This window comes from Somniosus microcephalus, chromosome 11 (genome assembly GCF_052327205.1).
Source record: "Somniosus microcephalus isolate GS21.2 chromosome 11, FLI_Smic_1.0, whole genome shotgun sequence".
Lineage (NCBI taxonomy): Eukaryota > Metazoa > Chordata > Chondrichthyes > Squaliformes > Somniosidae > Somniosus > Somniosus microcephalus.
In genome coordinates, this window is record NC_140997.1 from 233,065,225 (window position 1) to 233,082,082 (window position 16,858).

The window sequence follows — 16,858 nt, forward strand, 5'->3', positions numbered from 1 at the left end:
AGGCTCCCGAGGTATGGAAAGTGGTCCACATTGTCCAAGGCCTTGTCATGGATTTTGATAATCGGGGGGCAGTACTGTGTGGCGGGGGCAGATTGGTAGAGGACCTTTGTCTTACGGATGTTTAGTGTAAGGCCCATGCTCTCGTACGCTTCAGTGAAGGTGTTGACGATGGTTTGGAGTTCGACCTCCGAGTGAGCGCAGACGCAAGCGTCGTCTGCATACTGTAATTCGACGACAGGGGAAGGGACGACCTGGACTGGAGGCGACGGAGGTTCAACAGTTTCCCGTTCTGTAAATTAGCTCCACTCCAGTGGGGAGCTTACTGAGGGTGAGATGGAGCATTGCAGCAAGGAAGATAGAGAAGAGTGTTGGTGTGATAGGGGAGAGTGTACATGGACTGTGGGAGGAGATTAAACAGGTGGGTAGAGTCCATGATAGAGGAGAGTGTACGTGGGCTGTGGGAGGAGATTAAATGGGTGGGTAGAGTCCGTGATAGGGGAGAGTGTACATGGGCTGTGGGAGGAGATTAAATGGGTGGGTAGAGTCTGTGATAGGGGAGAGTGTACATGGGCTGTGGGAGGAGATTAAATGGGTGGGTAGTGTCTGTGATAGGGGAGAGTGTACATGGGCTGTGGGAGGAGATTAAATGGGTGGGTAGAGTCTGTGATAGGGGAGAGTGTACATGGGCTGTGGGAGGAGATTAAATGGGTGGGTAGAGTCCGTGATAGGGGAGAGTGTACATGGGCTGTGGGAGGAGATTAAATGGGTGGGTAGAGTCTGTGATAGGGGAGAGTGTACATGGGCTGTGGGAGGAGATTAAATGGGTGGGTAGAGTCTGTGATAGGGGAGAGTGTACATGGGCTGTGGGAGGAGATTAAATGGGTGGGGAGAGTCTGTGATAGGGGAGAGTGTACATGGGCTGTGGGAGGAGATTAAATGGGTGGGTAGAGTCTGTGATAGGGGAGAGTGTACATGGGCTGTGGGAGGAGATTAAATGGGTGGGTAGAGTCTGTGATAGGGTTGAGTGTCCATGGGCTGTGGGAGGAGATTAAATGGGTGGGTAGAGTCTGTGATAGGGGAGAGTGTCCATGGGCTGTGGGAGGAGATTAAATGGGTGGGTAGAGTCTGTGATAGGGGAGAGTGTCCATGGGCTGTGGGAGAAGATTAAATGGGTGGGTAGAGTCTGTGATAGGGGAGAGTGTCCATGGGCTGTGGGAGGAGATTAAATGGGTGGGTAGAGTCTGTGATAGGGGAGAGTGTACATGGGCTGTGGGAGGAGATTAAATGGGTGGGTAGAGTCTGTGATAGGGGAGAGTGTCCATGGGCTGTGGGAGGAGATTAAATGGGTGGGTAGAGTCTGTGATGGGGGAGAGCGTACATGGGCTGTGGGAGGAGATTAAATGGGTGTGTAGAGTCTGTGATAGGGGAGTGTGTCCATGGGCTGTGGGAGGAGATTAAATGGGTGGGTAGAGTCTGTGATAGGGGAGAGTGTACATGGGCTGTGGGAGGAGATTAAATGGGTGGGTAGAGTCTGTGATAGGGGAGAGTGCACATGGGCTGTGGGAGGAGATTAAATGGGTGGGGAGAGTCTGTGATAGGGGAGAGTGTCCATGGGCTGTGGGAGGAGATTAAATGGGTGGGTAGAGTCTGTGATAGGGGAGAGTGTCCATGGGCTGTGGGAGAAGATTAAATGGGTGGGTAGAGTCTGTGATAGGGGAGAGTGTCCATGGGCTGTGGGAGGAGATTAAATGGGTGGGTAGAGTCTGTGATAGGGGAGAGTGTCCATGGGCTGTGGGAGGAGATTAAATGGGTGGGTAGAGTCTGTGATAGGGGAGAGTGTCCATGGGCTGTGGGAGGAGATTAAATGGGTGGGTAGAGTCTGTGATAGGGGAGAGTGTCCATGGGCTGTGGGAGGAGATTAAATGGGTGGGGAGAGTCTGTGATAGGGGAGAGTGTACATGGGCTGTGGGCGGAGATTAAATGGGTGGGTAGAGTCTGTGATAGGGGCGAGTGTCCATGGGCTGTGGGAGGAGATTAAATGGGTGGGTAGAGTCCGTGATAGGGGAGAGTGTCCATGGGCTGTGGGAGGAGATTAAATGGGTGGGTAGAGTCTGTGATAGGGGAGAGTGTCCATGGGCTGTGGGAGGAGATTAAATGGGTGGGTAGAGTCTGTGATAGGGGAGAGTGTACATGGGCTGTGGGCGGAGATTAAATGGGTGGTAGAGTCTGCGATAGGGGAGAGTGTACATGGGCTGTGGGAGGAGATTAAATGGGTGGGGAGAGTCTGTGATAGGGGAGAGTGTCCATGGGCTGTGGGAGGAGATTAAATGGGTGGGGAGAGTCTGTGATAGGGGAGAGTGTACATGGGCTGTGGGAGGAGATTAAATGGGTGGGGAGAGTCTGTGATAGGGGAGAGTGTACATGGGCTGTGGGAGGAGATTAAATGGGTGGGGAGAGTCTGTGATAGGGGAGAGTGTCCATGGGCTGTGGGAGGAGATTAAATGGGTGGGTAGAGTCTGTGATAGGGGAGAGTGTCCATGGGCTGTGGGAGGAGATTAAATGGGTGGGTAGAGTCTGTGATAGGGGAGAGTGTCCATGGGCTGTGGGAGGAGATTAAATGGGTGGGTAGAGTCTGTGATAGGGGAGTGTGTCCATGGGCTGTGGGAGGAGATTAAATGGGTGGGTAGAGCCTGTGATAGGGGAGAGTGTCCATGGGCTGTGGGAGGAGATTAAATGGGTGGGTAGAGCCTGTGATAGGGGAGAGTGTCCATGGGCTGTGGGAGGAGATTAAATGGGTGGGGAGAGTCCAGGATAGAGAACGGTCCTAAAGGAGTTGATAATTCACCTCCCACCCTGCCCCCCTGGTTTGCTGAGAGGGGCTCGGATTAACATCGTATCTGAAAGATGGCACTGCCGACAGGGCAGCATTCCCTCAGTGATGCACCGGGCGGGGCGCGTCAGCCTCTGGAATGGGGCTCGACTCCACGAACTTCCCACTCAGAGGCGAGAGAGTGTTACACAGCAAGGCACGGCTGAACACGTGGGGGGGGGGCGGGGGCACGGGGGATAGAAACCTGGGAAGGGGGGTAAAGTGGGGGGGGGCACGGGGGATAGAAACCTGGGAAGGGGGGTAAAGTGGGGGGGGGCACGGGGGATAGAAACCTGGGAAGGGGGGTAAAGTGGGGGGGGGGCACGGGGGATAGAAACCTGGGAAGGGGGGTAAAGTGGGGGGAGGGCAGCAACAGTAAGAAACATAAAAAAATGTTACGCCGGGAAAGAATCTTCGGGAATGGCGCTGGAACGCATTTTAAACGGAACGGGAATTGTCCTCTTTACCACCAGGCGGGCGGCACAGCAGAAAACCAGGTCGGAGCGCGAGGCGATGAATGAGGAGCGACGTTTGCTGCAAGAAATGCAACGCATCAAGCGCCAACGCAGTTTGCAGAGGCACGGGAGCTGCATCCAACCGCAACCTGTGCAACAAGGTGCGGAACCTCTCTCTCTCTCTCCCTCTGTCTCTCTCGCTCTCTGACTTTCTCTCTCTCTCTCTCTCTGCCTCTCTCTCTCCCCCTCTCTCCCACGCGCAGGACGGTCTGGGGTCAGAGCGTTGCTTTGCTCTTTCAGTTGTTTTTTGGGGGGGGTCTGTTTCCTGACTGTTTTACCCCCAGGGCTCTCGGTGGGAGGGCAGCACGGGCTTTGACCAGCGTTGCTCTTAGAGCGAGCTCGGTGACTCTATCTCCCCCTTCCTCCCCGCTTCCTGATCCAGCAGTGAGGGGACTGACCCCTGCCCCATGACCCCTGATACTCGGGTCGCCAACCACTCCAGGATTGACCCCGGAGTCTGCAGCAACTTAACCTCCTGGGACACTGGAGGCAGTGGAAAAAAACCCAGGAGAAAGTTATCGGGGGCGTTAAAAAATTTTTTTTAAAGTGCGCGGTTTATTTTTCCCCATTTTTTTTTTTGGAACACTTTTGTTTATTAGTTATTATAAATATATTGGAGATGGTGGAGAAAGGCTGTTTGACCGGGCGGGGCGGTTGGAAATGCAGGTCATGTGGTGAAAGCTCCAGGAACAGGGTCGACCAGTGTTGGTGGCCGTGTCTGGCACTGACCGCACAGAACGTGATCTCCGAATCTCTCCACGTGGCAGCGTCTGTGAGCTCTGCCTCGACTCGCCTTTTGTAATTTAAAGAAAGAAAGTCTTGCATTGCTCCAGCGCCTTTCACGACCACCGGACGTCCCAAAGCGCTTTACAGCCAATGAAGAATTTTTGAAGTGTAGTCACTGTTGTAATGTGGGAAACGCGGCAACCAATTTGCGCACAGTAAGCTCCCACAAACAGCAATGTGATAATGACCAGATAATCTGTTTTAGTGATGTTGGTTGAGGGATAGATATATTGACCCAGGACACTGGGGAGAACTCCCCTGATCTTCTTCGAAATACTGCCATGGGATCTTTTATGTCCATCTGAGAGAGCAGACAGGGCCTTGGTTTAATATCTCATCTGAAAGACAGCACCTTTGACAGTGCAGCACTCCCTCAGCACTGCACTGGGAGTGTCAGCCGAGATTTTTGTGCTCAAGTCTCTGGAGTGGGATTTGAACCCACAACCTTCTGACTCCGAGGCGACAGAGAGCGTGCTGCCCACTGAGCCACGGCCGACAGCCGACACTCCTGGGAAACTGGGTAAGAATACTCCACACCAGTCTCCACCCATTCCCTCTGCCTCATCTCAGCCTTTTAGCACATCTTTCTATTCCCTTTTCTCTCCTGTACTCGTGTAGTTTCCTTTTGAAAGCATCTAAGCTATTTGCCTCAACCACTCCCTGTGGTAGTAAGTTCCATATTCTCAACACTCTCTAAAGACATTTCTCCTCATTTTCCGATTGGATTTTTTAAAATTCATTTTTTTATGGGATGTGGGCGTCGCTGGCAAGGCCAGCATTTATTGCCCATCACTCGTTGCCCTCGAGAAGCGGGTGGTGAGCCACCGCCTTGAACCGCTGCAGTCCGTGTGGTGAAGGTGCTCCCACAGTGCTGTTAGGGAGGGAGTTCCAGGATTTTGACCCAGCGACGATGAAGGAACGGCCGATATATTTCCAAGTCAGGATGGTGTGTGACTTGGAGGGGAACTTGGAGGTGGTGGTGTTCCCATGCGCCTGCTGCCCTTGTCCTTCTAGGTGGTAGAGGTCGCGGGTTTGGGAGGTGCTGCCGAAGAAGCCTTGGTGAGTTGCTGCAGTGCATCTTGTAGATGGTGCACACTGCAGCCACGGTGCACCAGTGGTGGAGGGAGTGAATGTTTAAGGTGGTGGATGGGGTGCCGATCAAGCGGGCTGCTTTGTCCTGGATTTATTAGTATCTATCTTGTATTGATGGCCCCTAGTTTTGGATTCTCCCACAAGTGGAAACATTCTCTCCACATCGACCCTGGCCAACCCATTAATGATTATAAAGACCTCGATCAGGTCACCTCTAAGTCTTTTCTTTTCTAAAGGAAAAAGCCTTAACCTGTTCAATCTTTCCCGATAGCTGTAATCTCTCAGTTCTGGTACCATCCTTGTAAATCTTTCTTGCACTTTCGCCAGTGCTTCTACTGCCTTTTTATAGTATGGAGACCCAGAACTGTTCACTGTGCACCAAGTACTCAATTTGGAAAACTGCCCAGGTATGTCCTGTCCACAAAAAGCAGGATAAATCCAATCTGGCCAATTACCGCCCCATCAGTCTACTCTCAAACATCAGCAAACTGATGGAAGGTGTCATCGACAGTGCTATCAAGCAGCACTTACTCACCAATAACCTGCTCACGGATGCTCAGTTTAGGTTCCATCAGGGCTACTCAGCTCCCGACCTCATTACAGCCTTGGTCCAAACATGGACAACGGAGCTGAATTCCAGAGGTGAGATGAGAGTGACTGCCCTTGACATCAAGGCAGCATTTAACCGAGCGTGGCATCAAGGAGCCCTAGTAAAACTGAAGTCAATGGGAATCAGGGGGAAAACTCTCCACTGGCTGGAGTCATACTTAGCACAAAGGAAGATGGCTATAGAATCATGGCAATTTACGACACAGAAGGAGGCCATGTCTGTGCCGGCCGACAAAGAGCTATCCAGCCTAATCCCACTGTCCAGCTCTAGGTCCGTAGCCCTGTAGGTTACGGCACTTCAAGTGCGTATCCAAGTACTTTTTAAATGCGATGAGGGTTTCTGCCTCTACCACCCTTTCAGGCAGTGAATTCCAGACCCCCACCACCCTCTGGGGGAGAAAAGTTCTCCTCAACTCCCCTCTAATCCTTCTACCAATTACTTTAAATCTCTGCCCCCTCGCTATTGACCTCTCTGCTAAGGGAAATAGGCCCTTCCTATCCACTCTATCCAGGCCCCTCATAATTTTATACACCTCAATCAAGTCTCCCCTCAGCCTCCTCTATTGCAAAGAAAACAACCCCAGCCGATCCAATCTTTCCTCATAGCTAAAATTCCCAGTCCTGGCAACATCCTCATAAATCTGCTCCGACGATGCCACCTTCCACACCAGTGTTTCCGACATGCCTTCCTTTTTCCTCAACCGAGGATTCCCCTCTACCGTGGTTGACACGGCCCTTGACCATGTGCATTCCACTTCCCTTCCCCTCCCTCCCGGAATCACGATAGGGTTCCCTGTGTCCTCACCTTTCACCCTACCAGCCTCCACATTCAACGGATCATCCTCTGCCATTTCCGCCACCTCCAGCGTGATCCCACCACCAAACACATCTTCCCCTCACCTCCCCTTTCAGCATTCCGTAGGGACCGCTCCCTCCGCAATACCCTGGTCCACCCCTCAATCACCTCCAACACCTCCTCCCCTTCCTCTGGCACCTTCCCGTGCAAGTGCAGGAGATGCAACACCTGCCCTTTTACCTCCTCCCTTCCCACTGTCCAGGGCCCCAAACACCCCTTCCAGGTGAAACAGCGATTTACTTGTACTTCTTGCAATCTAGTATACTGTATTCGCTGCTCACGATGGGGTCTCCTCTACATTGGGGAGACCAAACGCAGATTGGGTGACCGCTTTGCGGAACACCTCCGTTCAGTCCGTAAGGGCGACCCCGAGCTTCCGGTCGCCTGTCACTTTAATTCTCTGCTCCACTCCCACTCGGACCTCTCCATCCTCGGCCTCTTACACTGTTCCAACGAAGCTTAACGTAAGCTCGAGGAACAGCACCTCATCTTTCGATTAGGCACTTTACAGCCTTCTGGACTCAACATCGAGTTCAACAATTTCAGACCATAACCTCGGCCCCTATTTTTTCGGATGGCAGCTGCTGATGATTCTGCCATTCCCATTTACACCTCACCTGGACCCATCTTTTGTTTCTTTACTTGTCCCATTACCATCTCCTTTTGCCTCGCGCCATCATCCCTTTTGTCTTTTAACCTCTCCTGCCTTCCACCCTATCACAGACCTTCCCTTTTGTTCTTTCCTCCCCTCCCCCCTTTCCCGGCCCCTACACTTGCTTAAAAACTTGTTACATCTCCAGCTTTTTCCAGTTCTGACGAAGGGTCATCGACCTGAACCGTTAACTCTGTTTCTCGCTCCACAGATGCTGCCTGACCGGCTGAGTGTTTCCAGCATTGTCTGTTTTTATTTCAGATTTCCAGCATCCGCAGTATTTTGCTTTTGTTTCCTTGTAAATCTCCTCTGCACCCTCTCCAGTGCAATCACATCCTTCCTGTAATGTGGTGACCAGAACTGCACGCAGTACTCTAGCTGTGGCCTAACTAGTGTTTTATACAGTTCAAGCATAACCCCCCTGCTCTTATATTCTATACCTCGGCTAATAAAGGCAAGTATCCCGTATGCCGCCTTAACCACCTTATCTACCTGTCCTGCTACCTTCAGGGATCTGTGGACATGCACTCCAAGGTCCCTCTGATCCTCTACACTTCTCAGTGTCCTACCATTTAATGTGTATTCCCTTGCCTTGTTAGCCCTCCCCAAATGCATTACCTCACACTTCTCTGTATTGAATTCCATTTGCCACTTTTCTGCCCACCTGACCAGTCCATCCATATCTCCCTGCAGTCTACAGCTTTCTTCCTCCATCAACCACACGGCCAATTTTTGTATCAATTATGGTTGTGGTGGTTGAAGGTCAATCATCACAGCCCCAGGATGTCACTGCAGGAGTTCCTCAGGGCAGTGTCCTAGGCCCAACCATCTTCCGCTGCTTCAATGACATTCCCTCCATCATAAGGTCAGAAGTGGGGATGTTCACTGATGATTGCAGTGTTCAGTTCCATTCGCAACTCCTCAGATAATAAAGCAGTCCATGCCCGCATGCAACAAGACCTGGACGATGTTCAGGCTTGGGCTAATAAGTGGCAAATAACATTCGCGCCACAGAAGTGCCAGGCAATGACTATCTCCAACAAGCGAGAGTCTAACCACCGACCCTTGACATTCAACGGCATTACCATCGCCAAATCCCCCGCCATCAACATCCTGGGGGTCACCATTGATCAGAAACTTAACTGGACCAGCCACACACATACTGTGGCAACAAGAGCAGGTCAGAGGCTGGGTATTCTGCGGCGAGTGTCTCACCTCCTGACTCCCCAAAGCCTTTCCACCATCTACAAGGCACAAGTCAGGAGTGTGATGGAATACTCTCCACTTGCCTGGATGAGTGCAGCTCCAACAATACTCAAGAAGCTCAACACCATCCAGGACAAAGCAGCCCACTTGATTGGCACCCCATCTACCACCTTAAACATTCACTCCCTCCACCACCGGTGTACCGTGGCTGCAGTGTGTACCATCTACAAGATGCACTGCAGCAACTCGCCAAGGCTTCTTCGGCAGCACTTCCCAAACCCGTGACCTCTTCCACCTAGATGGACAAGGGCAGCAGGCGCATGGGAACACCACCACCTCCAAGTTCCCCTCCGAGTCATACATCATCCTGACTTGGAAATATATCGTCGTTCCTTCATCGTCGCTGGATCAAAATCCTGGAACTCCCTCCCTAACAGCACTGTGGGAGTATCTTCACCACACGGACTGCAGCAGTTCAAGAAGGCGGCTCACCACCACCTTCTCGAGGGTAATTAGGGATGGGCAATAAATGCTGGCCTTGCCAGCGACGCCCACATCCCATAAACAATTTTTTTTTTAATGCACTGTGACGGCGATTACCCTCCCCCACGGCGCCCTGACTCCTCGCGCGCCTCATCGAGCTAGTTGTGCTTCATGAGAAGGAAGATGACTTGGGCAAAGGTGGGAATGATGAGAGCTCCCCAACAGGAAATGTTGGAGGATGTTTAGTCTGTGGTGTGATTGGATTTGCTAAAGAATTACATTAAAAACATAAGAATTAGGAGCAGGAGTCGGCCATTTGGCCCCTCGAGCCTGCTCCGCCATTCAATAAGATAATTGCTGATTTTCAACCTCAACTCCACTTTCCCGCCCGATCTCCATATCCCTCGATTCCCCTAGAGTCCAAAAATCTATCGATCTCAGCCTTGAATATACTCAACGACTGAGCCTCCACAGCCCTCTGGGGCAGAGAATTCCAAAGATTCACCGCCCTCTGAGTGAAGAAATTCCTCCTCATCTCAGTCTTAAATGGCCGACCCCTTATCCTGAGACTATGTCCCCTAGTTCTAGGCTCTCCAGCCAGGGGAAACAACCTCTCACCATTTACCCTGTCGATCCCCCTCAGAATCACAGAATCACAGAAATCACAGAAACCCCACAGTGCAGATAGAGGCCATTTCGGCCCATCGAGCCTGCACCGACACATATCCCACCCTATCCCCGTAACCCCACGTATTTAATCCCCCTAACACTAAGGGTCAATTTATCATAGCCAATCAACCTAACCCGCACATCTTTGGACTGTGGGAGGAAACCGGAGCACCCGGAGAAAACCCACGCAAACACGGGGAGAATGTGCAAACTCCACACAGACAGTCACCCGAGGCCGGATTCGAACTCGGGTCCAGAGAGTATCGGCTCAATTTACTCAATCTCTCCTCATAGGACAGCCCTCTCGTCCCAGGGATCAATCTAGTGACCCTTCGTTGCACCGCCTCCAAGGCAAGTGTATCCTTCCTTAGATAAGGAGACCAGAACTGTGCCCAGTACTCCAGGTGTGGTCTCACCAAGGCCCTGTACAATTGGAGCAAGACTTCCTCACTCTTATACTCCAACCCCCTTGCAATAAAGGCCAACATGCCATTTGCCTTCCTAATTGCTTGCTGTACCTGTACCTAAATTTTAATGAGCTTTTGTTTTGTAACGCTTGTGTGAAGTTTCTTGGGGATGTTTTTGCGATGTGAAAGGCGCTATATAAATACAAGTTATTGTTCTTGAATTAACTCAATGTACTGCGGCCGCACCGTGACTGACTGGCTGACCCTTTGCTTCCAGTGATGGAGGCTCACGCAGAGAAAACGTCTCCTCCGGTTATCCAAAGCTGCCCACTGTCTCGCCCCAGCCGCCCTCGAGGGCGGGTACCATACCCGCTCTCGCTGAAGTTCCCGCCATGGCTCCCGCCGGTTGGAAAACTGGCGATTCCTGGTCAGCCGCCTTTTCCAGAGGATCCCCAGAACCGGTCAGCTGACTTTGTGACCCATGGGGAGGGGGAGGTGAGGGAGGGGAAGGTGAGGGAGGGGGAGGTGAGGGAGGGGGAGGTGAGGGAGGGGGAGGTGAGGGAGGGGGAGGTGAGGGAGGGGAAGGGGGCTGGGGAGGGGAGAGCGGAAGGAGGGGGAAGTGGGGGGAGGGGGAGGGGGGGCAGAGGGAGGGGGAGGGGGCGGGGAAGGGGGAGAGGGAGGCGGGGTCAGGGAGAGGCGACGGGGTCAGGAGGGAGGGGGGAGAGGAAGGTGGCGAGAGGGGACGGGGTCAGGGAGAGGGACGGGGTCGGGGGAGGGGGAAAGTGGGGGGAGGGGGCGGGGAAGGGGAGAGAGGGGACGGGGTCAGGGAGAGGCGATGGGGGGAGGGGAAGGTGGAGAGAGGGGACGGGGTCAGGGAGAGGCGATGGGGGAGGGGAAGGTGGAGAGAGGGGACGGGGTCAGGGAGAGGCGATGGGGGGAGAGGAAGGTGGAGAGAGGGGACGGGGTCAGGGAGAGGGACGGGGTCGGGGGAGGGGGAAGTGGGGGGAGGGTGAGGGGGAAGTGGGGGGAGGGGAAGGGGTGGAAGTGTGGGAAGTGGGGAAGGGGTGAGGAGGGTAAGGGGGGAAGGGGGAGGGGATGGGGAGGGCGGAGGAAGGGTGAGGGGGGTCAGGGCTCTCCGATGGCCCCGAAGTCCAACCTATTGTTTGTGTTTCCCCAGCATGTTGGTCGTAGTGAGAGACGCCTACGCTCCCCCTAAGATGCCGGTGCCGACGCCCCTGGAGGAGAGGCTGCTGAAGGAACGGTTCCCAAACTACAAGCTCCCGTTCACTAAACACGGGCCCAAGCTGATTGAGAGGAAAGTCTACACCCTGTCAACAACCACCACCTGTATCCCCTTGAAATGACGAGCTGAATGTTGGGTATGAAGTTCCGAGTGTTCAGACTAGTCAAATCCCTCCATGTCCTCGCCGCTCCCGATCTCTGCAACCCCCTCCTACAACTCCCGAGATCTCTGCGATCCTCCATTCCGGCCTCCTGCGCATCCCCCGATTTTAATCGCTCCACCATTGGCGGCCCTGCCTTCAGCTGACTGGGCCCTAAACTCTGGAATTCCCTCCCTAAACCTCTCCGCCTCTCTCTCCTCCTTTTTGCAATCTTCCTTTTGTATTAACTACGTCTCTCAATTTGGTCTCATCTGCAAATTTTGAAATTACACTTCCGATTCCCAAGTCCAGATGATTAATATAAATTGTAAACAACAGTGATCCCAGCACCGATCCCTGTGGAGCACCATTTCCCACCTTTTGCCAGTCTGAATAACTGCCCTTAACCTCTGCTCTCTGTTTTCTGTTTTGTAGTCAGCTTGCTATCCATTCTGCTACCTGCCCCCTGATTCCCCTTGCTCTAACTTTAGTCATGAGTCTGTTACATCTTTGAGTAAAGTTTCCATTATCTTTCCTACCACTGATGTTAAGCTAACTAAGTTCCTGGGACTTGCTCTATCTCCCATTTTCAATATAGGAATCACATTAGCTGTCCGCCAGTCCTCTGGCACTATTCCCTTTTCTAAAGAACTGTTGTATATATGTAACGGTGCCTCTGCTGTCTCTTCCCTAACCTCTTTTAATATGATGAACCTACACAGTCACACAATAGTCTACAAGTCAGAGGAGGGCAAGACCAAACTGTACAGGCAACTGGTCAGACCGACCTCGAGCACTGGCTCCAGTTCTGGTGATCTATAGTTTAATCCTTTAAGCCCCGGTATTATTCTGGTGAATCTGTGTTGCTCCCCCTCCGAGGCCGATCTATCCTTCCTGAGGGGCGGGGCCCAGAACTGAACCCAGTGACTCCAGAGGGGGTCTGACCAGAGCTCTCTACAACTGTGATGTAACTCCCACCCTTGTGTATTGCAGCCCCCTCGATACAAAGGCCAACATTCCGTTAGCCTTTCAAATTATTTTTTGTACCTGCGCACTGGCTTTGAGGGGCGTGACTGTCGAGGAAAGAGACTGAAGCAGCGTCACTCCAACCTGAACTAAAGTCAAACCCTTCATTTGCTTTTCAGCTTCTCGTGTGCTTGAGAGAAATCCGTGAGATCTGGAATTCCCAGAAAGCTGTGCAACGTGGAAAGTGAAATGCTGCATCTATTTAATGATTGAAATAAAGGAGGCTGTTGTTCAGTTTCACTTTATACGTGTCATTCTTTTGTAGTTGTGAACCTGTTTTATTTTAAAGCTCCCTCTACACTGTCCCACCAAACACTCCCAGGGCAGGTACAGCACGGGTTAGATACAGAGTAAAGCTCCCTCTACACTGTCCCATCAAACACTCCCAGGGCAGGTACGGCACGGGTTAGATACAGAGTAAAGCTCCCTCTACACTGTCCCATCAAACACTCCCAGGGCAGGTACAGCACGGGTTAGATACAGAGTAAAGCTCCCTCTACACTGTCCCACCAAACACTCCCAGGGCAGGTACAGCACGGGTTAGATACAGAGTAAAGCTCCCTCTACACTGTCCCATCAAACACTCCCAGGGCAGGTACAGCACGGGTTAGATACAGAGTAAAGCTCCCTCTACACTGTCCCATCAAACACTCCCAGGGCAGGTACAGCACGGGTTAGATACAGAGTAAAGCTCCCTCTACACTGTCCCATCAAACACTCGCAGGACAGGTACAGCAGGGTTTAGATACAGAGTAAAGCTCCCTCTACACTGTCCCATCAAACACTCCCAGGGCAGGTACAGCACGGGGTTAGATACAGAGTAAAGCTCCCTCTACACTGTCCCATCAAACACTCCCAGGGCAGGTACAGCACAGGTTAGATACAGAGTAAAGCTCCCTCTACACTGTCCCATCAAACACTCCCAGGGCAGGTACAGCACGGGTTAGATACAGAGTAAAGCACTCTCTACATTGTCCCATCAAACACTCCCAGGGCAGGTACAGCACGGGTTAGATACAGAGTAAAGCTCCCTCTACACTGTCCCATCAAACACTCCCAGGGCAGGTACGGCACGGGTTAGATACAGAGTAAAGCTCCCTCTACACTGTCCCATCAAACACTCCCAGGGCAGGTACAGCACGGGTTAGATACAGAGTAAAGCTCCCTCTACACTGTCCCACCAAACACTCCCAGGGCAGGTACAGCACGGGTTAGATACAGAGTAAAGCTCCCTCTACACTGTCCCATCAAACACTCCCAGGGCAGGTACAGCACGGGTTAGATACAGAGTAAAGCTCCCTCTACACTGTCCCATCAAACACTCCCAGGGCAGGTACAGCACGGGTTAGATACAGAGTAAAGCTCCCTCTACACTGTCCCATCAAACACTCGCAGGACAGGTACAGCAGGGTTTAGATACAGAGTAAAGCTCCCTCTACACTGTCCCATCAAACACTCCCAGGGCAGGTACAGCACGGGGTTAGATACAGAGTAAAGCTCCCTCTACACTGTCCCATCAAACACTCCCAGGGCAGGTACAGCACAGGTTAGATACAGAGTAAAGCTCCCTCTACACTGTCCCATCAAACACTCCCAGGGCAGGTACAGCACGGGTTAGATACAGAGTAAAGCACTCTCTACATTGTCCCATCAAACACTCCCAGGGCAGGGACAGCATGGGTTAGATACAGAGTAAAGCTCCCTCTACACTGTCCCATCAAACACTCCCAGGGCAGGGACAGCACGGGTTTAGATACAGAGTAAAGCTCCCTCTACACTGTCCCATCAAACACTCCCAGGGCAGGTACAGCACGGGCTAGATACAGAGTAAAGCTCCCTCTACACTGTCCCATCAAACACTCCCAGGGCAGGTACAGCACGGGTTAGATACAGAGTAAAGTCCCTCTACACTGTCCCCATCAAACACTCCCAGGGCAGGTACAGCACGGGTTAGATACAGAGTAAAGCTCCCTCTACACTGTCCCCATCAAACACTCCCAGGGCAGGTACAGCATGGGTTAGATACAGAGTAAAGCTCCCTCTACACTGTCCCATCAAACACTCCCAGGGCAGGTACAGCACGGGTTAGATACAGAGTAAAGCTCCTGTAGTGTATGTAACCGTCTACCTTTAAGAGACTATTGTATGTAACCGTTCACCTTTAAGAGAACTATTTTAGGTGTGGCACTACTTGTTTGGCTTCTGTATACGGTAATACCGACGGTGACCACACCGGTATATAAGTGCTGTGGCATGATTTATAGGGCAGATTCGCCCTGACCTTCGAATAGTAAAGTCCTGTTGTATGTTGCTCCTGAAGTCTGTGTCGTAATTAACTGCACAACCCACAGACTTTACAGCTCCCTCTACACTGTCCCATCAAACGCTCCCAGGGCAGGTACAGCACGGGTTAGATACAGAGTAAAGCTCCCTCCACACTGTCCCATCAAACGCTCCCAGGGCAGGTACAGCACGGGTTAGATACAGAGTAAAGCTCCCTCCACACTGTCCCATCAAACGCTCCCAGGGCAAGTACAGCATGGGTTAGATACAGAGTAAAGCTCCCTCTGCACTGTCCCATCAAACACTCCCAGGGCAGTACTGAGGGAGTGCTGCACTGTCGGAGGTGCCGTCTTTCGGATGAGATGTTAAACCGAGGTTCCGTCTGCTCTCTCAGGTGGACGTTAAAGATCCTCTGGCACTATTTCGGAGAAGAGCAGGAGAGTTCTCCCTGGTGTCCTGGTCAATATTTATCCCTCAACCAAGATCAGTAAAACAGATGATCCGGTCATTATCACATTGCTGTTTGTGGGATCTTGCTGTGCACAAATTGGCTGCCGCGTTTCCTACATTACAACAGTGACTACACTTCAAAAAGTACTTCATTGGCTGTAAAGTGCATTGGGACGTCCTGGGACACGCGGGGTGGAGTGTGACTCACACGGGATAACACACGGGTTGGAGCGTGATTCACACGGGATAACATGCGGGGTGGAGATAAAGAATGTAAAGTAGAAACATAACTGAGCTCCATTATAAAGATAATTAATAGATGAATTGAATTTTGAATGACAACATGGTGATTCAGTGCCCCTGCTCTATAACTCGAGCTTGGTGTGTGTAAGGTGGTGGAAAATGATTGTCACTTCCTGGGTTAGTTTGTTCCAGCCACTGACACGTGCAGCCAGCCCACCTGTGGAAATATATCAAAGTGTTCCACTGTTGTTAGTGCATCAGCGAAGCACTGATGTTAGCCTATTAATGTAACTGGCAGCATGATAGAAAGACAGAAGACAAACTCGCATTTCTATAGCGCCTTTCACTACCTCAGGACGTCCCAAAGCGCTTTACAGCCAATGAAGTACTTTTTGAAGTGTAGTCACTGTTGTAATGTAGGAAACGTGGCAGCCAATTTGTGCACAGCAAGATCCCACAAACAGCAATGTGATAAATGACCAGATAACCTGTTTTAGTGATGTTGGTTGGGGGATAAATATATATAAAACATCTCAAGGCACTTCACAGGAGTGTTATCAGACAACATTTGACACCGAGCCACATAAGGAGATATTAGGACAGGTGACCAAAGGCTTGGTCAAAGAGGTCGGTTTTAAGGAGGGTCTTAAAGGAGGAGAGAGAGACGGAGAGGTTTAGGGAGGGAATTCCAGAGCTCGGGGCCTAGGCAGCTGAAGGCACGGCCGCCAATGGTGGAGCGATGGAAATCGGGGGATGCTCAAGAGGCCAGAATTAGAGGAGCGCAGAGATCTCGGAGGGTTGTGGGGCTGGAGGAGGTTACAGAGAGAGGGAGGGGGCGAGGACCATTGAAAACAAGGATGAGAATTTTAAATTCGAGGCGCTGTCGGACCGGGAGCTGCTAAAACGTGGACAGCTGGAACGTTTGATGATAACTGAATCGGGAACGAGCATTGGTTGATTTTTCTTGGCACCCAAAGACTGAGTAAATCTCGGCTGCAGGCCTGGTTACTCTGATTCATTATTTACCAAAACTTGTATCGTGTTCACTGACAGCCGGGGAATCTGGGCCAGATCATGAACAAGAACAATAACACTTTCCTTTTTTAACCAATTGATTAAGTTGTGAATCTCATGTCTTAATTTGATTGTTACAATCAGCAGCTATTGGCATATATTTATGTCACTTTGTTTAAAAAAAAGCATTTGGCAGAATTTATAGTCAGTAAGAGCAGGTAAATATTCTTCTCGAGCATTAGCTTGCCTCGGACGCACTGTCCCTTCTGAGTGAGAGGTTCGTGGGTTCAAGCCTCACTCCAGAGACTTGAGCATG

General features: G+C 51.6%; 1 protein-coding gene across 1 annotated transcript in view; it reads left to right on the plus strand.

Moving 5' to 3' along the window:
• Positions 1 to 12,789, plus strand: part of LOC147111338 (uncharacterized) — a 161,454-nt gene extending 148,665 nt beyond the window's left edge. Inside the window, exons 30-33 of the mRNA XM_086000011.1 lie at positions 3,343 to 3,485; positions 10,422 to 10,605; positions 11,322 to 11,523; positions 12,672 to 12,789. Of these exons, the coding sequence (XP_085856137.1) occupies positions 3,343 to 3,485; positions 10,422 to 10,605; positions 11,322 to 11,508 (514 nt within the window). The 3' untranslated portion in view covers positions 11,509 to 11,523; positions 12,672 to 12,789. The remainder of the gene's footprint in view (positions 1 to 3,342; positions 3,486 to 10,421; positions 10,606 to 11,321; positions 11,524 to 12,671) is intronic.
• Positions 12,790 to 16,858: the final 4,069 nt, after the last annotated feature.